The 27,322-nt window shown below is 35.4% G+C and overlaps 1 protein-coding gene and 1 long non-coding RNA gene across 3 annotated transcripts in view; both read right to left on the bottom strand.

Moving 5' to 3' along the window:
- Positions 1-27,322, bottom strand: part of tenm2b (teneurin transmembrane protein 2b) — a 246,882-nt gene that overhangs the window by 193,726 nt on the left and 25,834 nt on the right. For both annotated transcript variants that reach the window (XM_039693821.2, XM_089123764.1), the window contains exon 2: positions 3,274-3,534. In XM_039693821.2, the coding sequence (XP_039549755.2) occupies positions 3,274-3,499 (226 nt within the window). In that variant the 5' untranslated portion in view covers positions 3,500-3,534. The remainder of the gene's footprint in view (positions 1-3,273; positions 3,535-27,322) is intronic.
- LOC120471609 (uncharacterized) lies at positions 16,701-20,322 on the bottom strand. Its single transcript, XR_016147788.1, has 4 exons — positions 19,724-20,322; positions 19,207-19,294; positions 18,985-19,079; positions 16,701-17,789 (listed from the first exon to the last, which is right to left on the bottom strand). It is a non-coding gene; the product is annotated as an uncharacterized LOC120471609 (long non-coding RNA).

Here is a 27,322-nt window from a genome sequence, read left to right as displayed (position 1 = left end):
TCCCGTACTTCCGAAGATCCCTCGCCATATGGCCTTTACTATGGCAAAGCTGCCTGCAGAGCCCTGTACATCTAATACGGCCATGGACCACCAGCTTGGAGCGTCCTACAACCAAAAACTCCTCCCTGAGCCATTTGAGCACATTCATGGCCAGTTTGTTCACTACAGCTAGCAGGTAAAAAATAAATAAATAAACGTGGACCAGAAACCTCAGGCTACTGAAAGCTAGAGACTGCTTGTCCTGGTTCTGTGTCTATCATATGTCTCAGTCTGTCTGATCCACTCCGGTTATGAGGCAGCAGTGTGTATAGCTCGGTCTCACTGGTTTGGGCTATTTTTACAGCACACTTTGAAGGAGAAAAGTGACGACAAGGTCACCTCTTGCTTTAGGTAGGTGCTATAATGAGATATGGGCACTGCTAGTGGGGCACATCTCATCTCAGATTATTAAAAGATTCTCTGTTTCATGCAATCTTTGAACTACGCCTGAGCCAGCATCTATGGAAAAACACAGAAGCCTGTGGAAAAGGGAAAAAAAACACACACACACTGAACGACAGGCAGTATCCCTCTCCTGGACATTACCGATTCAAAACCTGACCAAAAAAAAAAACCCGCTTCAGGCTCTATTGTGAGTCTCCACAGAAAAATTGTGCTGCAAAACAACCCAATGTTGATTCTGGAAGCAATCCTGAGAGTGGAAAACCCCAGATATAATCAAGAGTATATAACATGAGTTTGTTTTATTCAACATTAACACTTGTGGTTCACCTTATTCTTAGTGTGACTAGTTGATTTTTATATTTGATCATTTATTTTTATACACTTTCATAAAATACTGAATACACTACCGTTCAAAAGTTTGGGGTCAGTTGGATTTCTCTTTTTCCTCGATGTCTCTCATCTCTTCTGCTCACCAAGGCTGCATTTATTTGATCAAAAATACAATAAAAGAGTAATATTTTAAAATGTTATTACAATTTAAAATAGATATTTTGTTTCTATTTTATTATATTTTAAAATATATTTGTCCCAGGCAAAACTGAATTTTCAGCAGACTACAGTGTGACATTAAAGAATCATTCTAATATGCTGATTTGCTGCTCAAGAAACATGTCTTATTATTATCAATGTTGAAAACAGTTGTGCTGCTTAATATTTTTGTGGAAATTGATACATTCTTCAGATTTTTTTAAATAGAAAGTTCAAAAGAGTTTTTTTAAACAATGTAAATGTCTTGACTGTCACTTTTGATAAACTGAATGTGTCCTTCTGAACAAAATAATTAATTTCTTAAAAAAAATAAATCTTACTGGCCACATATTTTTGACAAAAAATATCTAACAAAGATTTAAAAATTGAATAATCATATTTTAGATCTTCCATTTACAACAGTTTTGTTACAATTCTAATTCTGTGTCATGTGCTTCAGGTCTTAAAGTGACATCAGCCTAATAAACCTGCTGCAGTCTGTGTCATTAATGTTAATTAAAGAATTCACTCACAGCTCTTAACTGAATAACATGTGTAGCTTGATAAAAAATAATCTATATTCATAAATGATGCAGTTAAGACTGTTAAGTGTTTAATAATTTTATTTCACTCCTGGACATTTCCAGTTAGATCAAATATTTAAAATATACTGTGTTTATGTTGTTTCTACATTAAAATTGAGATTAAATGTGAACATTTTACAATATAAAAATATACTTAAAAACTTCAATGTTAGGTGTGATTAATTGCCATTAATTACATAAAAAAGTAATAATCCATTTTTTCATTCGATTGACAGAAATATATATATATATATATATATATATATATATATATATATAACCCACTCAAAGTATTTTGACTAGATGAAAATAGTAAAGTTAGTTCATATACTGAAAGGATGAAGGTTCCAGATCAAACACTGCAGCTCACCTCTATTGTCTCTTTATCTGATATCGACAGACCTGGCTTAAGGTGTGTTTGTTAGGACATCTTTCAACATGGCTCAAAGTTTTTAAAACTTCAATTTTCTGTGCGGGGGAAAAAAAGGTCAGTTGGTCGAAGCGTAATTATAACCGGTCAACACTTCATCGCAAAATCAATTTGAGCAAAGTTGAAAATTCCACCCAGTTGCAAGATTGTGTTCTAGGATGAACTTACCCTAACAGGCAAATTCAATCACAGCTACAGTAAATACCAGACAGAACACAACTTCTGTCGGAAAGAAAGTTCTCTGTAAAAATTCCCGGTTGTGATTAAAATTAAGACAAAAACAGATTGAAAGTGCTCAATGATATTCACATAGCAATCATGAAATCCCTCCTGATATAAATGGCATTGATGTAAAAATGAAATTGTATATAATTTAATATGTTAATTTACATGGTTACAGGGTACTTCCGTGTAAAAAAAAAAATGTATTCACCCAATCACCTAATGTATTCAGGTTCATTTAGTAATATAAAATAAATCCTTTATTTTTGCTAGTTAATTTATCTTAAATTAGTATATTTAGTGAGTTTCCAACCCTTTTTTCAGAATCCCTCTGCTCCAATCCGGTTTGTATTTATCAGGTCAGTGTCACTAGCATGAAAGGAACAATAGCTTTCAACAAATACTTGAAACTTTAGCATACTTCTCTGCACACAGATCAAAAGTTTCAATAGCTACAAATTAAAACTTACCACAGAAAATCTTCTCTGTTTTTATTACAGGGGGATTATGTGGTTTAAATTGGATAACATTTATCCATGATGGCATTTGTGGTAAAGCCCCAACTAATGAGAAAACTCTGACCTAAAGACTGCTGTATCCAACATGCACTTAAGAACTGCACATGCCACATAGTCCTCTATTTGCTTTAAACCTATATTTGTTATATCAAATGAAAGTGAAAAGACAAACAAAAACATAATACAAATAAAATTCATTTAAATTGAAATCCAATCATTTTAAGCAGGAATTTCACATGAGGGTGAAAGATTTCCCTTGAAAGAAGTTGGTCAAAAAAAATCATCGCATTGACCAACAGAAAGCTGTTTGGTTTAAAAGTGACTTCTGAGTGACCCATGCTTTATACATATCTACACTACAGAAAAAAAAATCTTTAGTTTTTTCTTGCAAAATTTGGTTGAAATGTAGCAAATGTAAAGTGAAAAAGGTAAATAGCATATTTCTCTCATCTCAGCACGACCATTCAATAGTATAACTGGGTTTCTAACAATGGAAAGCTTAATGCAAATGGGTGGAGTGTCTCTTTAATTACAGTACCAATCTTACCTTGTCTGACATACTCTTCTGTCTGCTGGTGCACAAACTCCGCAACACATCCTCCATATCGCAAGCGTTCGTCCTGCTGGTAGGCCTTCAGCCTCTTGCTGGAACTGTATGATTTCTGCGACACTACATGGCAGTTCTCATTGTCCACAGAGCATGTTGCGTAGTGCAGATCCGTTCGGCATTGACCCCGTGTCAGAGAGCGCTGCTGTCTGTCCTTCAAATCCATCACCGCAGAAGCTGAAGGACAATTATGTCAATTACCTGCAGAAGAAGACAGAGGAAACATGCGTTGTGGGTTTAGATTTATTTTAGGGGGGGGGGGAAGAAGAAAGAAAAAAACTACTACTACAAGAACATCATCACACTCAACTTTGCAATGTCCACTTATGCTGCCTTCACTTGCAATTACAACTGGGCAGCAAGGTAGAGATGGTGTGCAGATGGTATGCGTTCATGCTTAGGCCCGACTCAGGGAGAAGGACGCCCCTGCCATGCCAATGCTATCTCACAACAAATTTATGAGTGATTGAAAGGTTGCTAATTCGTATGACCTCACTCGTATACGAATTTGTACGCAAATTTACATTTACATTTATTCATTTAGCTGGCGCTTTTATCCAAAGCGACTAACAATTGCTATATATAGTGTCTTGCACAAGTGTCTTGCTCAGGGACACATTGGTGTCTCACAGTGGATTCGAACCCGGGTCTCTCACACCAAAGGCATGTGTCTTATCCACTGAGCCACCACCACCCCACGTGATGGGTAGGTTTAGAGGCGGGTTCAGGGGTAGGTGATTCATATAAATTCATACAAATTTGGTAACTTGTAAAATATGTACAAATTAGCAAAAATTTGGGTTAGGGTTAGGGCAAACGAATTTGTAATAGAGAGAGGTTGTATGAATTTGTCCGAATTAGCCTCCTCGTAAAATTCGTACGAATTTCCGTGAGATCAGGCTGGCCACGCAGACCCCATCAGGGATGCCTTCCGGAGACGTTGTGGGCTTCAATCAATGAAACGTTGATGAAACAGGGTGCCCACCTGATGACCCCAATCACATACCTTACCCTCCTTTTCACCACTCCTCCTTTTTCAATCCTAAAGGGATTGAATTGTCTAGTTCAATTCACTCCACTAACCAATTTTATATAGAGAGTTGTATATATTGTTAAATTTTGCAATTAAATGAATCAGGCAATTGAGATTTGCTATATATTATATATTGCTTTACTTGAGTGTACTTTATGCGAATATATGCAAATAATGTTGGATATATACACACTTTATACATAGATTTATTTATATATCACATTCATTTATATATATTCATACACTTTTAAAAAGCTTCTATAGAGTGATGGAAAATATGTCTATCTGTACCAGTTAACAGTTGCTTCTCTATTAGCAAATTCGTAGCCCTCAATCGGGTCATGGGGTCTATACGACCCCAATCGATTTTTCTTAACAAAAAAAAAGGTTCCCTTCATCTCAGTGGAATAAGATTTTGTGACTTTTCATACATTATCTATCTATACACACACAAAAAACTGAGCTTGATTCGGTTGTTCTGAAGGTATGTAAAAAAAATGTTTACACCAATGGTCTTTGGGGTCAATATGACCCCACATTGAAATGAATGGAAGATGTGAAAAAAACTAAATATATTTTCTTCATGTGTCAAAAAAAAAATCTGGCATCAATCTGAATATTTTTACACAGAAATGAAGGCTTAGTACTAGAGCATAAATGCAATGTATCCTAAAAAAAATAATATTTCATATGCTAATGCTAAAGCTAATGGTGTAGTTGAGAAATTGTGTGGTATATGGATACAAAAGTACTTTATATCTCCAAAAACACAGCATTAATGAATAGATGAGAAGTAAACAAAAAAAGTGATATATTATTTGTATGATTAAAAATGTGTATTTTTTGTACAATTACTCAATCAATTGTTGGGGTCGTATAGACTCCGAAAGCCCTGAAGTGTAAACAGAAAACGAAGACCATTTGAAGGTTAAGCTACAGATATGCCGAATGCATCAGCTGTAGATAAAGCCGATAACCTGTGAAAACTCTGTAAGCAGATCAACCATTTATGTCATATTGCAGGAGAAATGCATATCCTAAACATCACAACAATATATCAATCCTTCCAAACAGAATGTGCTATCTTCAGCTCGAGACAGACGTATCCTCATGATGTCTTATTAACAGGTAGAGACAGAGAGACTCTATCACACCCTCCCACTCTACATCTGTGTTGGTGTGCTGAGTTAGCCAGGCATAGGAGCCACCGGAGGATCCAATCAAAACACTGAATCCCTGGCAGAAAGCCTGTTGTTTAGGACATCATTTAGTCATGAAAAATACCACTTCTAATGTTACATACGGGAAAAACAAAGGCAAGGAAAGAGATACTACACTTCTGTAAATTGCCATCAGGTCTTTTAGGACACATTACTCTATAAAAACTGTACAGCAAGGCCAATATTTTCACTTCAATCTACAAAATATTAGCCAAGGGAGACATTGCTGTTACTTCCCCCAAAGGATTAATAAAGTACCGTCCTACGCTATACCGCATATACCAACTTACTGGAAATTACCACTAGGTTTTCGCTTACAATTGTTAAAGTGGAAGTTGGCAGAGAACTACTATTAATTATTCATGATGTGAAGGTAAACTTTTTTGGCCAATTTTGGACTTCATCGACTCACATTCAGCAAGTGTTCTTAACTTTGTCTTATGACCTTGAATATCCTGAATGAAGAAATAGCCTTATCTCCAAGAGAGTGCCACACACAATATAAAACCATAAAAGTTTTATAGTATATATACATACACACTACTATTCAAAATAAAGGGGTCGTTCATTTGTGTTTTTGAAAAAAGTCTCTAATAACCAAAGTTGCATTTATTTGATCCAAAATACAGTGAAAACACTAATTTTTAGCCATTACAGTCCTCAGTGTCACTTTATCTTTCAGAAATTATTCTAATATGCTGATTTGTTGCTCAAGAAACATTTATTATTCTTATCAATGTTGAAAACAGTTGTTCTGCTTGATATTCTTGTGGAAACCTTTTTTCTGGGATTCTTTGAATAGAAAGTTCATAAGAAATTATTTCAGAGAAATTATCAAACATTGTCTTTATTGTCACTTTTGATCAATTTAATGCACCTTTGATGAAAAAGAGTATTAATTCCTTAAAAAAATCTTATTGACCTCAGTCTTTTTTAACAGAAAAATACAGTTCATATATATATATATATATATATATATATGAAAAAAATATATATTTTATAATTATAAATATATAATTATATATAATTATTATAATTATATATTATAATTATAATTATATATTATAAAATTACTGGTTTTTGATCATTTTAAAACAAAAATCTTACATATGGTGTCTTTAAAATCTTACATATGGTGTCTTTAAACATACACATATACACACACACACACACACACACACACACACACGCACACACACACACACACACACACACACACACACACATATATATATATATATATATATATATATATAAATAAACGCATACAATATCAAATGTGCATTTGAATCCTTATGCTACCATTAGCCTCAGACAGATGACTGGACAATTTGACCCTAAAAAAGCAAAAGGAAAAAGTTTGATAAAAAGGTTGTTTGGATTAACATTAAACCAACAATGCTAAAACACACATTTGACACTTCAAAGAGAAATCGATTTCCGAGCAAGGCGGCAAGAAACAGCAGTGTAATTGTTCAGGTTGGACAGGGAGCCGCGCTGTCAATATGTTCAATGAGAAACGTGTTTACATATCGGGAGGCGCTAGTTATGTTTATGGATTGCCAATTGGTATTTACATTAATAAATGTTTAATTGGCAGGAGGGACGTGCAGGCAATGCAAATAATTTGTTCTGTGGAACGATAAGAATGACACACACACTAGTTTCATAATGTACAATTTTCATAATAAATATGTGTTTGAGGTCCCCCTTGCCATTAATCTGGCCTTTGATAAAGGAACATGAAAATAGAGAGTTTACCAAGTGTAGGCATTGGCTTAATCATGTTGGTTGTGATGTCACAAAAAGTTGTAGTCTTTTTCATCATCGCGGACTTTTTAGTTTGCTTCTCATTATTTCCTATGGTCTTTGTTCATGTGTCCCGCTACCATGTGTTATTCATTTGATCATTCCTTCTGTTAGTCTTTTAGCTCATTATCAGTGAATATTTAAGTTTCTCTGCCTTGATTGTTGGTTGTTGTTTGTGCTAGTGTTTGAACTAACACACTGTGAAGCTACCTGTGTGACTATCAGAGTTTGTTTTATTAAAATACCCTCATCTCCTCATCATCTGTGGACTTTACACACTGAAATAAAGTGACAAAATAACCAACCACAAAATAGATTTAGCAGCGCAGCTTACAGGTCTGCTGCATACTGTAGCAATGCGTTCTCATTATGATGATGAGACACACAAGTCTCTGTATAGGATCTGGGTAAATTACTACCATCAAGTAGACGTCCCAGACAAGCAAAGACTCTGCTGGAGGGACGCTATTATTCAATGTCTGGAGAGGGACTATCCCCGATCCATACCGGACCCAGAGCCCAGCCCACATGGAGCAACTGCCACCGCAATGGAGCCGCCACCACCGCCAGGATAAGCCCAACATAACTCATTCTCATCCTAGGGCGTCATATAGTGACGCTTTTGACATTTCGTCTAAATCCAACGCACATGGCACCCTTTAGCGTCAATATAACACGCATTCGGTTATGGGTAGGTTTAGGTCTGGAATAGGGTTAGGGTTAAACTTTGTATTATTTTTTTTTTAAATGAGCGATCATTTCGCTTGATAAGACCCTTATTCATCATCTGGAATCGTTTAAAGCCCTTTGAACAGTTTGCAGTTTGCACTGAAACTGTCTTTTGGACCTTGAACCGTTTGGTTCCCATTGAAGTCCATTATATGGAGAAAAATCCTGGAATGTTTTCATCCAAAAATTTCTTTTTAACTGAAGAAATAATGACATGGATATCTTGGATGACATGGGCGTGAGTAAATTATCAGCAAAAGTTTTTTTTTTTAAGTGAACTACTCTTTGAAAAATTGATTATTTTTCACACAAAATCTGCTTCTCCATCAATGTTCAAGACTAACATACATATATATATATATATATATATATATATTTCTGCAATCAAACACTATGTGAGTGAGTAGTGAAATGAGTAGTGAAAAGCCCCATTGTACCCTTCGCAGGAAGCAAAATGATCATGTAACACTCAATAGTCAAAGTATGACTTAACCATTACAGCTTTCAGATAAACACGTGAAACTACATCCCACTGTGTGTGCGGTAACGTTTTTAAAGGACAGGTCAAGTTTGCAGCATTGTAGAAGTTGCATACAGACACCGTTTCAACAGCGATCCATATGCAAACTGCGAAATGTCAATAATTGATATAACCTTCCTATCCATTCGGGAATCTCAGCGGCACAGAAAGGCAGGCCGTATCGGGCTACTCCATTAAAGATAATCTGCCAAAAACCGTCTTGGGCAGAGAAGCCTCTTAATCAGTCTAGATACAAAAGGCCACAGTGAACATCACGCTGAGACTGACTGGTGCTTGCGCCTGGAACAGGGTGACCAACTGTTAACTGTGACTGTTCAATTAGAAATGCGTAGATCAAGCAGCGGGGAAGGGAATGATAATTATAGTAGGAGAAGCTGGTGGAGAGAGTGGAGAGATTCATAACGGTGTGAGAGCGTGATAAGGAAGAAAAGTGCCTGATGGGTTTCAATTTAAAGATAGAGGGAGAGTTCAACTAAAAATGGAAATCCTCTCATCATTTAATCACCCTCATGTGTTTTGAAACCAGTCTGTATTTCTTTCATCCTTTCATGATACATTTTTCTTTCCCCCATATTTTAAGTATCCACTTCATTTTGCAACACAGAAGCTGTATCGCTATTTTATACGATACTTCGGATGCATTAATAGCTATGAATATCTAGAAGAAGAAAAAAGTGCAGTGAAAAGAAAAACTATTTGCATTATAACCAATGTGTTTGTGATAATACATTTTAAAAAGCGGCATAACGGACTGTTTTTGTACAGGTAAAATAACTGAAAGTGAATAACAGCAGGTCACCATTCAATGTAATTTATAAAAAGAGCTTCTACTTTTTAGTTCCACAAAATATATAAAATGATATGGGTTTGGAATGAAGTAAGGGTGAATAAATGATGGCTATTTTCATTTTCATGGTCCTCTCTTATTCATTTTGATGCATCGTTGACTCTTAAAAGCTGCCAAAAGCTGTAAGTTGCATTTAAAGAGATTAGAAAAGGGTTTTAAAGGAGTAGTTCACTGCATGTCATCCAAGATGTCCATGTCTTTCTTTCTTCAGTCGAAAAGAAATTAAGGTTTTTGATGAAAACATTCCAGGATTTTTCTCCATATAATGGACTTCAATGGGAACCAAATGGTTCAAGGTCCAAATGACAGTTTCAGTGCAAACTGCAAACTGTTCAAAGGGCTTTAAATGATTCCAGACGATGAATAAGGGTCTTATCAAGCGAAAAAATCATTAATTTAAAAAAAATAATAAAGTTTAAGTTTATAAGCTCAAATGGTCACCTTGCTCTGTTCTGTGATGCGCGTTCGTGAACTCGTTTATCAAAATGAACGAATCTTTTCCCGAGTCAACTCGTTCATTTCGTTCGTTGAATGAACCAAATGACACGAAAAAAGATTCATTCATTTTGATGATAAGACCCTTATTCATCGTCTGAGATCATTTAAAGCCCTTTGAACAGTTTGTAGTTTGCACTGAAACTGTCTTTTGTACCTTGAACCAGTTGGTTCCCATTGAAGTCCATTATATGGAGAAAAATCCTGGAATGTTTTCATCAAAAACCTTAATTTCTTTTCGACTGAAGAAAGAATGACTTGGATATCTTGGATGACATGGGGGTGAGTAAATTATCACCAAAAGTTTTTTTTGTATGAACTACTCCTTTAAAACCATTGTAAACACTGTATGATGTATTATATACTGTATTGACCCATATACCCAATTTGACACAAAACCATTTAATAAATGCAAATGAAAGAACTATATTTGAGCATCCAGGGTTACAGCGTCTGAGATGGGAAGAAGATGCAGATTATTTTCTAATGAAAATTGTCATTTCAGCAAAAACATAGTCTGATATAAGCCAGAGCTGAGAAGGCAATACAGTGTGCTACTCTTCATCTTCTGGAATCCCACCACTATGCTCTGAAGATCTTTCCAGGAGAAGAACAGTGTCTATTTTCAACACGGCAAACTCTGTGTCAAAATCTCCTCCCACTCTGCGGGCACCGGAGGCGATGTTCAGCTCTTCTGTGCGGTTCTGAAGTCTTTGAAGGTAAAGTACCGCGGTACAGAGCATGTAGCTGAAGCTCAGTACACCCTAAAGCGAGCACAGAACCATTTTGCTGAACCTTAAGCCCTGGGGCTGCTGTGCACTCGGTCTCCTTGGCTGGGATAGATCAGGAGAGGGACGGTGGGGTTTTCTCCATTTATTTTTACTAGCATCTCTTGTGGATGTTTTTTATGTGAAAAAAGAAAGAAAGAAACAGCTCTGGAGACCCTAAGAGGTGAAGCTTAGCTTGTGTTTAATAGCTGATCTAATAATCACCACTTATACTTTATTTCTCAGTAAACTCCTTCACACTCTCTTTCCCTTCTTGGTCTGTGCTGATTATTTATTAGTTAGAAAAACACTCCCTCTGACCGATAAGCCCCTGCTGGCTGTTAAATGTGTTACTGTGCTATTCTGCTGCCACAAAGCATATTTGTCTATTGATGGACGTTTTAAGACAAAATAAAAATAGAAGTTGTGAATATGAAAATAAAATATGAGAAGCTATTTAGTTATGATATAAAATAGCTATGATAAATTTGTTTCAGGATATTTTTACAATAAGGTTCATTAGTTAACATTGGTTAATGTATTAACTAACATGAACTAATAATGAGTAATACATTTGTTATTGTATTTGTTCATCTTTGTTAATGTTAGTTAATAAAAATACACCTTTGTTTCTGTTAGTTCACAGTGCATTAACTAATGTTAACAAGATTTGAATAAAATACTAGTAAATGTTGAAATGGACATTAACAAAGATCAATAAATGCTGTAGTTCATATTAACTAATGTAATTAACTAATGTTAACTAACGAACCTTATTGTTAAGTGTTACCTAAATATTTAGCAAATACTAAATTACTGTATATTAATAGAGTCACCGTGTTTAATAAAAAATAAAATCATCACTAATAATAAATTCTAATATAGAATAGATATGAATAGGAATAGCTAATATTTAATTATATCTTTTAGTATAGCTATTTTACAAATTAATTCATATTTAGGTATATTTTAGAATACAAATAGAATTTGCTTAATTTTTTTTTTTTTTAAGGAGTTTTCTATTTCATTATAGAATAAATATAATAAAACATGAATCACTTATATTAAATCATAGAGAAAAGGTACAAATATGAAAAGATCATATTTAATTATATTATATAATAGCTAATATAAATGTCAAAAATTAATTTAAAGCTGCAGTCCGTAGCTTTTTTTTTTTTGGGGGGGGGGGGGGTGGGGGTGGGGGGGGGGGTTAAAAATGATCCAAAATACATATTTGAGAAAATACATAAGCCAGTGTTCAAAATATATTTAGCAAACACTGAATTAGCTATATCAGTAGATTTATATTGTTTAATAAAAATATAAATCACTAAAACTAAACTATAATATAGTGATAAAATATCTATGTACTAAATAGTAAATATATTTAATTATATTATAAAATGGCTATAATAAAAATGTAAACCATTAATATTGAAGTATATATTATAATAGTATAATATTATACTATAGAATATATATTTATAATAAGTATAATATTAAAATAATAATATAATTTGTTGATATTTTATCACATTCAAAAAAATAAATAAAATAATAACAACGTGAATCACGATTAAATTATAATATAGATCATACAAATATATAAAAAAATTATATTTAATTTTATAAAGAATAGCTCTAATAAAAGCACATTAATGGCTCAGGTATTTCTGCAGATATTACAGACCTCCTGAGCGTGCTAAATCGGTCTGCTTAAAACACAATAACTTTGGGAGAAACATTTCAGTGAATAACAGCTATTTTTCACAAAATGATCTAAAAGTGGGCTGAATACCTCAGTTTGCCTCTCTCTGTCACTTATCACGGCCCTCTATTATCACATCCAGCATAACCTGCCATTTAGCTCTCCTGTGAATAACAAATGACACTTCAGTCCCGTTTCAGCAGTGCCAATACTAACGTCTGAGCAGCGTGACAAAACCTGATTTTACAAGAATACTCACACGTACGTTGTAATAGTTTTAACACTATGTTTCAACAAATGCGGAATTAGAGGAAGAGACAGAGATCGGGAGAAATCGAGATGCTCTTCGGAGGTGCTCTCTCACTGGTTGGCTCTCACTCGACCGCAGCACGAGTGGCTGATACGAGGAGCGACTCTAATAAAGACTGAGAAGTGGCTCACACACACACACACACAAATAGACCTGCAGTACTGTCTAAGGGCTGCTCCACTGGCCACTTCAGCCTCCTTCTTCCCAAGCCCGGATAATAGGGCTGCTCTCAAAACACATTATATTCCATGGCAGGCGGGCAGCACAAGTGGCCAGAGAGGCCTGTAGTCTGTACTCCCAAATGCCATAAAATTAGAATGCAGACACGACATGGTGCTTCAAAACACACTCTGAGCGCGTCCCTTTCCCTTCCACAATCTCATTATTTGCCCTATTCACAACATGGAAGTGTGTTTTTCACTCCAGCTTTTAAAAAATGAGAATGGACAGAGCTTTCTCGCTCTCCTTTTCCCTTAATGTTCCTCTTACTTTTTCAGTGAGCGCAGTTGTATTCTGGGGAAATTATTTGACCATCATAAAAACATGGACAAAGTGACTCAGAGCACACCGTGTCCTGGTAAAGTCCACACAAAGCCATCCCAATGAAACATTTGGACTTATTTGACTAACACTAGGGTTTGGGTTATGTTGTTTGTTTTTTTCAATGAAATAAATACTTTAGTTCAATTAATCAAAAGAGACAGTAAAGACTTTTAGTACCCAGACACTGTGCTCATGTACTCATACTCATTAAAACGTGTGGTTCCCTACATTATAATTGGAAAGCGGTAAAGCAATACCGTACGTTTTACCCCAAATTGAACAGTTTTCAAGTCTCATGGAAAAATAAAAAACAGGGCAAATTAATTTGTGAAATATTGTTCCCAAAATGCATCATAAGTTTGCCTAAAAGAACACAGAACGTTTTAATATTTTACGCAGCATTTATGCCTGATAGCAGGTGTAAATTTCTTTCGTAGCCTACTAACTAACATTTTGAAAATATAATGGTCAGAACGTCTTTACTAATGATTTACACAATCATGTGTTCTGCTCATGTTTCATGAATGAGGCCCATTAAGTAATAGTAATGAACACTCTAAAAAATGCTGGGTTGTTTTAACCCAATTTTGGGTAAAATATGGACAAACCCAGCCATTGGGTTACATTTTTAAATTACATTTTTTACCCAATTGCTGGGTTTGTCCATATTTTACCCAAAATTGGGTTAAAACAACCCAGCATTTTTTAGAGTGAATTAATGTATTAAATAAATAATACAAATGTAAACAAATAAATAAATAGATAAATATTTAGAAAAGCAATTTGTTTATGCTTTAGAAAAATTAAAATAAATACAAATAAATGTATGTATATTTTACACTTATAAACTGCATTTTTAATGTGTTTATTTGTCAATTTATTTTCAATTTTATTTTTACATTAATAATTTATTTCACTACTTTATTTTTAAATGCACTTTTAGTTCACCATAAAATAAATATTATAGTATTTATTGATTGGTTTAAAATTGCATCAATTCATCATTTTGTAGACTTTTATTCTATTATTCTAAAATGTCAAAAACAGCAATAATAAAGAATAAGTAGGTGAATCAAAATGTTTGATTGTGCATGCATAATACACAACTATCACCCAATCACCACAGAAGGTACAGCAGATCACAAAGATTTGCTTGTGTAGAATTAGACCCAATTACTGCCTCTGCAAAACACAAAAAAATCTGGTTGTTTGCCACTAAATTAACAGTTTTATATGCGGGAACTGTTTTGGTTAATTACCATTTATCAGATACTTTTCATCCAAGCAACTAAAGGCGGCATCCCACTAAAGCTGTCTCAAACAACTACAGATTGTTGTAGAGATGTCACCTACCGACTGTTTTTCACTGAAATCTCACCCTTTTAACTGGGAGGTCTCTCCAAAATCCCATATTGCAATGGCCCGTTTTTGGCAGCAAATCAATGTGAAGATAAGAACACGGTGGAAAAAAAAAAAAACAATTATTGTAATAGACTGAATTAGGATATGGAAGTGTATTCGTCCCTTTGGGGCCATTATAAGTCATGCGCCGCTTCAGCAAGAAAAAGATGTATATTCAATAAACACAGACTGCTCTGCCTCCACTTTCTTATTTTATTAGTCATTTAAGTGTAGGAGAATGGCAGTAAAAAAAAAAAAAATTGGTTATGCAATCAGAGTATGTGATTTGTGCGGAGGAATACGTTTGGATCAGATCTGAGCATCACAATGTGCTTGTCAGTTCTTCAATGTGAGAAGAAGCTCATTGGTCACTGCCAAGGCCACAACAGTCTGTCCCAGCCACTGCTCGTAATAATATCAAGCATTCTAGATGTTGTGAGTTACACTGTAAAAAGTAATAAGTTGACTTTACTAGGAAAAGCTGTGGAAACTGATTGCCTCAAAATTTTCAAGCAAATTAGGTCTTCATTTTTGAGTTGATACTACTCTCTACTTCTTTGTAGAGTTAACTTGTGTATTTGTAGAGGTTACCATAAAACTTGAGTACAGGTAACTTAATAATCTCAAGTTAAGGCAACTTACAGATTTAAGTTGAGATTTGTAAGCAGAACTTACACAAAACAGTTAATTTAACATGTCTGCTTGTTCTACTTACTAGAGGAATGTGTGGAAACTGATTGCCTTAAATTTCTCAAGCAAATTGTACTCAAAATTCTGAGTTGAGAATACAAAGAAAGACAACACATTTGGCAAACCACTAGAATGTTTATTTGTTCAACAACAATATGTTAAAACATTACTGGCCCGCCAACAACATTTTAGAAATAAAGCACATAATGCACTCAAGAAAAAAAAAAAAAGTACTAAAGACAATAAAAACAATGTTTCTTTGTTTTTAACATCTTTACAAAGTGGTTGAAAGCAGAGCATGCAAGTCACACAGTTTGGTACAGAATTCCTTTCCTACTACAGTTCTCTTTAAAATTCTCTTCTTATAAAACTATTCCAAAACCAAACAAGTAACATCCTTTTAAATAAGGATTTTTTTTCTTTCCTTTTTTCTTTTCAACAATTGAAAAACAGTGAAGTATCTATAAAACAGTACTGAACAATTTTCTTTAGAGTTCTCTTAAATGAACACTCCACTGTTTTATTTCATATTAAGGGAATAGTTCACTTTGAAATTAATTTTTGATATGATGTATCTTACTTCAAGGGCATCCAAGATGTAGGTGTCTTTGTTTCCGCAGTAGTTTCAATTTTGATATTTTTAGGTCAAACCATTGTTGTCTGTCATATAATGCAGGTCTATGGTCACCACCTCAAAGAGCATGCACAGAGAAGTCAAAATTAAACATGATTTAATGACTCGTAAATGTAAGTACACATTGATGGCCTAAGACACGAAACGAGCGGTTTGTGTGAGGAAACGAACAGTATTTATATCGTTTTTACCTCTTGTTAACAGCCATGTCCAGCTGATCTGGATCAGATGTCCAACTGAACCGTATTGAACCATGTCCAACGTTCTGCAAGAAGTGATCTCGCGCATCTACGTCACGCATTGTTTACACAGAGATTTACCTTTCACTAAACATATTTAGATATATCGAAATCATTTTTTATTGCGATTTCCTGTATATCTAAATATGTTTAGATCTTCACAGTGAAAGGTAAAACTTCCGAAATCTCCGTGTAAACAATGAGTGACTTAGACGCGCGCGAGATCACTTCCAGCGGAACGTTGGACATGGTTCAGTTCGGTTCAGTTGGACATCTGATCCAGATCAGTTGAACATGGCTGTGGTTCAAGAGGTAAAAACGATATAAATACTGTTCGTTTTCTCACAAACCGCTCATTTCTTGTCTTAGGCCATCAATGTGTACTTACATTTACAAGTCATTAAATCATGTTTAATTTTGACTTCTCTGTGCATGCTTTTTGACGTGGACCCCCTAAACATCCATTGTATGACTGACAGACAAGAACGGTTTGACCGAAAAATGTAAAAATTGAAAATACTGTGGAAACAAAAACACCTACATCTTGGATGCCCTTGAGGTAAGATAAAACATATCAAAAATTAATTTCAATGTGAACTATCCCTTTAAACTATGTTATTTCCTCACAAAGACGAGTTGATGCATACCTCTCACGTCTCAGTGCGTGCACTCAATCGCTTTAGCGCGACGCGACACATTGATAGCACTTAGCTTAGCACAGTTTATTCATTAGGATCCAAAAAGAGATGAAGTTAGAAGCGACCAAACACCTCCACGTTTTCCCTTTTTAAATACAGTTACACGTTGGTAAGTAGTTACATGACCGAGAATGGTGTATGATTACACCAGTGTAAAATGGATAACTATAATGTATGGCGGAATAGCACTTGTGAGCACTTCGACTTGGCGCAGTAATATCATCACTCCTAAAAAATCCTCTCATCATCAGTAGTGATAATATTACTGTGCCAAGTCGAAGCGCTCTCAAGTGCTATTCCGCCATAAATTGTAGTTCTCCACTTTACACGCTTAAAAAAAGCGGCACATTTTATTTTGTCACCATACTTGGTCGTATAACTACTCGTGTAACTGTATTTAAATAGGGAAAATGTGGAGGTGTTTGGTAGCTTCACTGCTTGGATCCTAATGAATGAACAGGGCTAGTTAAGGGCTATCAAAGTTTCGCTGCACGTCAGTGAAATTAAGTGTACGGCGCACTGAAACGAGAGAGGTATGTAACAACTTGTCTTAGTTAAGGGAATAAAATAGTTTAATATAAAAAAAATGGTGGAGTGTTCCTTTAAAGACAGCTCATTGCTTGTGGAAGATTTTCAAGATCATCCACAACCACTGTACCTTCCAGAATGATTGCCGTTGTTGTGGCATCAAGATGCAGGGAGTAGGGTATGGCAGCGGTTGCAGACGATTCGGGAATCACTGTCAGAACTCATTTCAATGTTGGACATATCTTCATTGTCATCACAGTCCTAAAAATGGGAATAGCATATAACAAAAATTAGGTCATAGAACAAGACATATTTTAACGGAACACTCCACTATTTTTTCATATTAAACTATGTTACTCTCTTTACTAAGACGAGTTGATACATACCTCTGTCGTCTCAGTGCGTGCACTCAATGGCTCTGGCGTGCGGAGACACTTTAACACTTAGCTTAGCCCAGTTTATTTAAACAGAGAAGCGACCAAACATCTCCACATTTTCTCTATTCAAATGTGGTTACACGGCCAAGTATGGTGACACAAAATAAAATATGGTGGTGTTTGGTCACTTCTAACTTCATCTCAATTTGCATCCTAATGAATGAACTGGGCTAAGCTAAGTGCTAACAATGTTTCTCCATGCACCAGAGCGATTGAGTGCAGGCACTGAGACGAGAGAGGTATTCATAGAGAGGTATTCATCAACTCGTCTTTGTTAAGGGAATAACATAGTTTAATATGGAACAAAATGGTGGAGTGTTACTATAAAGGGATAGTCCACTCAAAAATTAAAATCTTGTCTTAATTTACTCACCCTCAAGTTGTTATAAACCTGTATGAGTTTTTTTTTTCATCTGCTGAACTGAAAAGAAGATATTTTGATGAATGTTGGTAACCAGACTGTTGAGAGTAGCCATTGACTTCCATAGTGGGAAAAAAAACTATGGAAGTCAATGGCTAATCTCAACTGTTTGATTACCGAACTTCTTCAAAATATATTATTTTGTGTTCAATATAAGAAAGAAACTCAAACAGGTTTGGAATAACATAAGAGTGAGTAAATAACAACATCATTTCATTTTGGGTGATCTATCCCTTTAAGAGCACATAGTCATTAAAATATGAAACTAAATTAATAACCCTTTGTGTCTAAATGTAAAGGCCTTTTCAAAGAGGACACAGCAGTGAATCCAGGGGGAAAAACATTCATCAAACCACTGCATGAAAAGACAAATAAAACTGATGGCCGGTTATATAAATTAAAACTAATATAAAATGTATCTTCTAACTGTCTTTTTTTCTTCTAAACTCTTAATTTATCTTTCACTTTCTTTTCTCCAACCCTTACTTTGTTTCACTGTCCTGACAGTTTTTCATGCCTTTCTTCTTGCCAGATATCAACTGTTTGAAGAACAATTAGACTGTTAAACAAGAATCACATCAGAGATGAAAATACTTACAAAAGATGTCTTGTAAAAATCATTGTGGTCCTCCTCGAAAAGTAGTGGTAGGCCATGATGAAGAACGCTGTTCGTTCCGCATTGATATTAGATTTCTGCAAAGTTATAAAAATGTATATTGAATAGCACTCGATACTAGCAAAACGTCAGAGCAAAAAACAACAGTAAAAGCAACATATGTTTTGCAATCGAGACATAATTGTGATATGTCGATGAGCTTACGTCATTTTGAATCTGCTGCAGAATCTTAAGTTTGGAGCCAATATCTCCAGATTTAGCCTTGAATTTATTGATGAAACGTTGAGCGAATCTGTCACAAAATAAAGACAAAATAAGGTAATAACTGCTTGTTAGTTACACTTCTTAATTAATGCGTCATGTAATTAATTTTCATGTGAACGACACGTGAGCATTGAACTTTCTAGAAAGAAGGAAAGTTACGTTAGCTGCTATCTAGGCCGCACAGCCAGGGTTTTTACATTTTAGATAAACCCCAAACTTATAAACGATTAACACAGCATACAAACTGTAACTAATACAAAAAAAAAAGTGTTCAGTAAAAATCGTTTTTTAATCTAGTAACTTTTGCCGCTTGTCTCAACTGGTCTCATTCGACATAAAACTAACGTTACTTCAGTGTGTCTTTTCCTCTTACTGCACAATGAGCAAAATAAATTCTGTTTTTAAGCTATACAATGACATTAAAGTTGATAAATAGTTGTTCAAGAGGCTAGCATACCTAGTTTTGCTGCCGCATCCATTCCCGAACACGAGCTGAAGTCCCTCGTCGATATCGTCTCGTCTTGACGTCTTCCTCAAGTTCAACCGTCCAATTGCGCAAATGCGCATGCGCGAGTTGAAAAAAAAAAAAATAACCGAGTTGTTTCGTCTTATGCTGAAACTTAATAACCAAAGTAAATGTATAAAGATTTGTTACTAAAAATATAAAGGACTGTGAAGTAGCAGCCGATGGGCTTGCTTTTTATCTTCCCAGTTATGTTTTTAAGCGTGCAGGAAAAAAAGATTCAGAACCTATTAACTATATATTAACCTATTAACTATTTTCAAACTAATTGTATGGTATTTACTAAAAATGTTGTTAATTTCACTATTATTATTATTATTACTATCCAAATTCTGTGCTCCAGAAATTTTCAACAGTGTGAAAATGCCTTTAGTACAATACACTTACCAAACTTAAGTACAATGTACTAGATTTGTTTAGTTTGACTATTGCATCCACCTAAAAGTTCACAGTACACAGTGTAATCAAGTTAAATCAACTAAGTTTCTAAAGTAAGTTAAATTCACTAGTTTTTCTTAAGTAGAATCAGCAATTACTTTTTACAGTGTAGTCGCAAGGCCATTATCTCAGCAGGCAATTGAGTCACAGGGGTTGTTAACGTTCCCCACTGGGAGACGCTTCCTCTGACTCTTAAATGGCTATGTAAATGAAGCTTCCATTAGAAAATGGCCTAACAAAACAGCAGCCTCAGAATATACCAATTGTAGGACAGTCCCTTCGGAGCATCCTTGGGTTAAGTGATTTATTGAACTGCCCAGTTGTTAGTTAATAGGCTTTATGCCGAGCGTCACGTGACCAAACCGGAAAACAGGTCTCATCTCATCGCCTTTCACGCGGGACGTGACGATTGATGGAGCTTGGCGCTTACGTCACGAGTAGTCCCTCGATAGGTTGCAGCAGTTGCCTTCAGAGCAGCCAATATGCACGCGAGCTGCCTCACCTAGGTCTGCTCGCTGCAGCAAATGCGTTTTAAATTAATACAATATAAGGATCATTTTTGGCTTCAGTATTCTTGAGAAAAGAGGTTTTCCTGTAGATTAAGCTAGCTTACGCAACATGAGAGTACTCTTGTAAGAGAACTACATTTCCCATTGCTCACTGCCCCGACTCTTCATCCATTATCACATTTACCTGTCTCATTATCTTGTTTTTCTCACTTCATATAAGCCTGTTTTTCTCATTCATTATCTGCGAAGTCCTCGTTAGTGTTACAGTGCAATTCCGAGCATTGTCCCTGGTTTCATGTCTCTTGGTTTTTGGGTTTCTTGCCTCTTCCGTGGATTACTCTTTTGCCTTTTTGTGTTTGTTTGTATGGATTGCCTGCCAGTGTTTGACCTTGCCTGTATTTTGGATTACGTCTTTGTATTACCTTTTCAATAAAACTGCATTTGGATTCTTAACCTTCTTGTCTCGGAGCAGTAAGTGACAGTCCACAAGTAAAAAAATATATATTTTTAAAAATTACTGGGTTTTGATCATTTTAAAACAAAAATCTTACATTTGGTGTCTTAAACGTATATATATATATATATATATATATATATATACTGTATATATATGAATATATATATATATATATATATATATATATATATATATATATATACTGTATATATATGAAGAGTTCAGATGCAAAAGTGCCATTTGAAATTATCTTCTAGAATGATACTTTTTTATCAAACTTGTATATTTAAGCTCAGTAATTTCACTTAAATTGCAATGAAGATTACCTATTAAGTGTAATTTATGTGAAATTACTGAACTTAAATATACAAGCTTGATAAAATTGATCATTCTAGAAGAAAATTTCAAATGGCACTTAGAGGCTTTTGCATCTGAACTCTTCATATATACTTATATAAACTTATATATATATATATATATATATATATATATATATACATATACATATAAACTTATATATATATATATATATATATATATATATATATATATACATACATATAAACTTCATATTACCAGGAAAAAAGAAAAAAAATCATTTTACCAGAAAAAAAGGGTTTACATTATTTTAAATGTAGTCAGTAAATATGCAAGCATATGTGTTTAACATAATTCTATATTTTAAGTAATTAAAACTTTTATTCTGGTGTCACCATTGCCCTGTGCATTGGGACAAGGACCAAGTCCAAGCTGATTCAAGTCCAACCCTGATGTAATACTCAATTTAGCATTTTAATCTACAGTACATTTTTGTTAAATTTATACTTTATGTTTTAGAAGTAATCATTTTTAAAAACTCTCCTAAAGTTTTTGGCCTAAAGTATCATAAAAGTATTATTTAGCCTAAAGTATCGTATCGTGAGCTCGGTGAGTTGTATTGAATCGTGACACGAGTGTATCATTACACCCAAAATAACACAATATAACAAGATTACAACACAATAACCTTGGTTTCTTCAAACAAGGACATTGCTGTGGTATGAGGTGTTTTTTTTTTTGTTGCAATTTTCTGTTTGGGGAGAAAATAAAATCAGAGGGGCCTCTAGTTTCGTCGTATGAGATGAACGGCACATACCGTAGCACACAAACTGTAGCACTCTCCCTCCTCTCGTTAAACGCACGTCTTTTTTTCCTGACCTCTCATTTTAGTCAAGGCCGTCCATACCTCTTCCAGGAGTCCTAATTATCTCAAAACAATTAGCGCCAATTTGCCGCCGCGCCACTGAGAGATGAAAAGGAAGCTCTCCTTCGCGTTTTGTGAAAGATTCAGAATGGCTGAGAGGGGAAGTTGAGGTCAGGAAATGACAAAAGAGCTAATTACAGAAGAGTACAGCTATTTCAATACTGTTTTCGGGGGTGTTAGAACAAAAAAGCGAACAGCTACAGAAGACATCAGAAGGGTCAAAGTCACAAAAGATCCTGCAATTCAGGCTGATAAACTTCCTGTGAGGTTTTACTGTTTCTGGCCCGCATTTGTGTGACATTTTTACAATGGATTTGTAGTCGATGTCACAGTTCATGCGTGATCTCTTTCAGCAGATGGCTGGAGGAGGTGGTAAATGTGAGTTTTACTGGCAAACATGTACCACCATGTGGGTGACTTTTCGGAGAATCACTCTATTGTATTGAAAGGGGGTTGTTGTTTTACCATGCAGTAAGCAGTCAGCATTTCATGAGACATCATGTAGAGAAACTCCAACATTGCATCTGTCCCAGAGAGTCAATGTGCATTACTGTACTAGATGCTAAAGACATATGGGCATTTCAAACACAGCTCAAGTCACTGGGCGCAGCATTACTCAGCCAATGAACTGGTTACAGGTGAGCAGATGCATGAACAGAGTGGCTGAAATGAACCACATAAGTGAACAGGAGGTGCTCAGTTGCTGCGCACAATTTAGCAACTAACCAGACAGTTTTGTAAGGAAGAAGCACTTTACAAGCTCAAACGAAATATGTTGTTCAAGGAATGTTCTTGACGTGCTCAGCAATGTGGATTGAAGATCTGTGAGGCAGACTGTCACACAATTACATACACTCAGATTCCTGTGGATCACATTTAAAAGAGTATCGTCCAAGATGTCCATGTCTTTCTTTCTTCAGTCGAAAAGAAATTAAGGTTTTTGATGAAAACATTCCAGGATTTTTCTCCATATAATGCACTTTCCTGGTAACCAAACGTTTCAAGGTCTAAAAGACAGTTTCAGTGCAAACTGTTGAATCTGCCTTAAACGATTCCAGACGATGAATAAGGGTCTTATCAAGCGAAACGATCAGCCATTTAAAAAAAATAACAAAATGTAAGTTTTATTAGCTCAAATGGTCGCCTTGCTCTGTTCTGTGATGCGCGTTCGTGACTCTCCTGTTCGAACTCGATCCTCAAAATGAACGAATCTTTTTCCAAGTCAATTCATTCATTTCGTTCATTGAAGGAACCAAATGACTCGAAAAAGATTCGATCGTTTTGCTTGATAAGACCCTTATTCATCGTCTGGAATCATTTAACAGTTTTAACGCCCTTTGAACAGTTTGCAGTTTGCACTGAAACGGTCTTTTAAACCCTGAACCGTTTGATTCCCATGGAAGTGCATTATATGGAGAAAAATCCTGGAATGTTTTCATCAAAAACCTTACTTTTCGACTGAAGAAAGAATGACGTGGACATCTTGGATGACATGGGGGTGAGTAGATTATCAGCAAAAGTTTTTTTTAAAAGTGAACTACTCCTTTAATGCCACTAACCCACGTGTGTCCACTTCCTGCATCAACAGCATGAACATCATTACAACGCAAGCATGTTATAAGCACTCTCCCCCAGATTGATTAGTTTTTTTATTAGTCTATTAAGATGTTTACAGTTTTTGGAATAGCATGAGGGAGTAAATTATGGCAATTTCATTTTTGGGTGAATGATCTCTCCATCATATATTTTTTATAAAGACTGCATCATATCATATACCATTTACAACAGCCTGTGATAAAGTGATGCATATGGAAAAAAAGCATTTTAAAGCATCTAAGTCTGTATGAATGTGTATGTGTGTGCGTGGTGGTCACTTTGATTGATATTTTCCTTGAAGTTGATGGAAATTATTCAGGCTGTTAATACTAAATGTCACTTAAGGCATTATAATTATCTGGACTGAATATTATGAAATATGACTGTGAAATGTAATAATGCCTTTGAATGGACTCAAAATTCAAATCTCTGACACAAGCACAATGTCTTTTGAGCATTTGTGCTAATTGCTAGGAAACTATAGCCTGGTCCCACCAGACTCTCGTACTGTACATTTCATTTGTCTAGCCTCGCCCCATTGACAAGCGTTAACTTCCTTGTAGGCGGGTACTCTGTTGAAGTTTAAAACTATTGGATCTGCCATAAGTGTTGGGTAAGTTACTTTAAAAAAGCAATTAATTACTAGTTACTAATTACCTCTTCAACAGTGTAATTAGATTACTGTACTAATTACTCTCTATAAAAAGAATTTCATTACTTTTAATTACTAATTACTTTCAAAATCCCATATCAATCTCAACCAGCTGAATAGTACAAGGATAGACATGAATCTGTTTTAATTCTTTCAAATAAATACTATAAAATTGCATGAATTATCCTTAAACTGACCAAGGTGGAGAAGGTTACATTATAAAAACATACTTTTTAGCATCAGACAATACATTTTGATGTTAAACCTACTATTGTTTTATGTCTGATCTCATGACATTTCACACTTTTTTCATACATATTTTACAATAATTCATACGAATTTGCACGAGTGCGGTCGTAATATTTAGACACCTCATAAAATGCATACGAATCGCTGTGAGATCGGATTGATCCATACACAGTATTTATCTCAATTACATCAGAAGTAACTGTAATTAAATTACAAATAAATTAAGAGTAATCCCTTACTTTACATTTTCAAGGGAAAAGTAATAAAATTACAGTAACTAATTATTTAGTAATTAGTTACACCCAACACTGGCCATAACCAATCGCTAACGTTTGGCCGTGACGTATGACGACTCAAACTAGCGCACGACATCAACGTCATCGTCCTCAGCCACTCCCTCTGTTCGCTGATTGAACCGGTAAAAAAATGACCGGAGAAAACCAAAGAATACACCACAAACCCAGATGTAGTACTGAAGGAAAATGAAAATTGAGAGGAAGGAGGGCGGAGCCAGGCTAAGGAAACAGATCATGCTGAACAAAATGACAATAAAAGAATAACAATGTACTAATAATGAACAAACAGATGCATTGATGTTGTTACTGTGACCTTTACATCATGACTGCCACTGACAAAAACACCTAATATGTTTTTAACTCCTCCCTCTCTCTTACTCAGTCTATTCTAATGGACTCTCCCAGCATCTGAAGAGCAGGACTGACAGTAATCAGATTTGTCAATCCTACAAAAGTGCTCAGAGATAAAAGCGTCTGAGACTTTCCACACTTTGACCAATTACAAAGCAGAGAGAGAGAATGACCTGTCCACTTTATCATTATCGCAATGTCGGTCTCAGGACAGTGACCAAATGAACATGGAAATAAAGCGAATCTGAGAAGCTGATACTATCAGGCAGGTGCATTTGATGTTGGACTCAGCAGGTAGAGCACTTCCATTAAATATCGTCTGTCAGCAATCCCAACAAAAGAAGTCAAGCAGAGTCATCTAATGAAAACCCACTGAGCAAAAACTTCATTAAAATGTTAATAACCGTTCCGCTGAAACATTGTTTTGCCACCGACAACGGCTCCAAATATGCTTGATTGATTGAAAACAGGGGTTTCAGACAGTCAACAACCAATTCACCACTTAAAAATATATTATGCTAATCACTGCCTTTCCAACATTATTTAAAATGAATGCCACGTAGCAATTGTATTTACATGGTGAAATGTGTCAACAAATAACAACTATATTCGTTAAAACCAATGAAATTACTTTTTTAACAATTTGTACACTTGTATTGACACAGAAATATCAAAAATACACACTGGAGTACACAGCCACCCATATGTATTAAACAAGTTCGGTTAGTCTCCTTAAATCCAAAGAAGATCCATCTTAAAACAACGGATCACCTAAAAATAAAAATTGTCATTATTTATTATGACCAGTCTGACTTACTTTCTTCTGCGGAACACAAAAGGAAAATAAATATCCAGTCCAATACTATCTCATCAAGTTTGGTGAATACAATAAAAATGTTCACATGTTTTTTCTGTACTTATGTATAAGGTACATTTCCTCCACCTACTGGGCTGGAGTGCAAAGTGCTTTATTAATGAAAATAAATTAAATGTCCGGATATACATATTCTTTGACAATATAGCGTATAATTACGGAGCCCCCCTAGTCCCACTTTGGCAAAAAAAAAATTAATTATAACTATCTTGTGGCCTCAAGATAGTAACTAGTGGCCTCAAGATACTAACTCGTGGCCTCAAGATACTAACTCGTGGCCTCAAGATAGTAACTCGTGGCCTCAAGATACCAACTCGTGGCCTCAAGATACTAACTCGTGGCCTCAAGATACCAACTCGTGGCCTCAAGATACCAACTCGTGGCCTCAAGATACCAACTCGTGGCCTCAAGATACTAACTCGTGGCCTCAAGATACTAACTTGTGCCCTCATGACACTATCTCGTGGCCTCAAGATACTAACTTGTGGCCTCAAGACAGTAACTTCTGGCCTGAAGATACTAACTCGTGGCCTCAAGATACTAACTCGTGGCCTCAAGATACCAACTCGTGGCCTCAAGATACCAACTCGTGGCCTCAAGATACTAACTCGTGGCCTCAAGATACTAACTCGTGGCCTCAAGATACTAACTCGTGGCCTCAAGATACTAACTCGTGGCCTCAAGATACTATCTCGTGGCCTCAAGATACTAACTCGTGGCCTTAAGATACCAACTCGTGGCCTCAAGATACTAACTCGTGGCCTCAAGATACTATCTCGTGGCCTCAAGATACTAACTCGTGGCCTCAAGATACCAACTCGTGGCCTCAAGATACCAACTCGTGGGCTCAAGATACTAACTCGTGGCC

Source organism: Pimephales promelas, chromosome 19 (genome assembly GCF_988280905.1).
Source record: "Pimephales promelas chromosome 19, fPimPro1.hap1.1, whole genome shotgun sequence".
Lineage (NCBI taxonomy): Eukaryota > Metazoa > Chordata > Actinopteri > Cypriniformes > Leuciscidae > Pimephales > Pimephales promelas.
The sequence above is the reverse complement of the archived record's forward strand: the minus strand, read 5'-3'. Positions and strand labels throughout refer to the sequence as shown.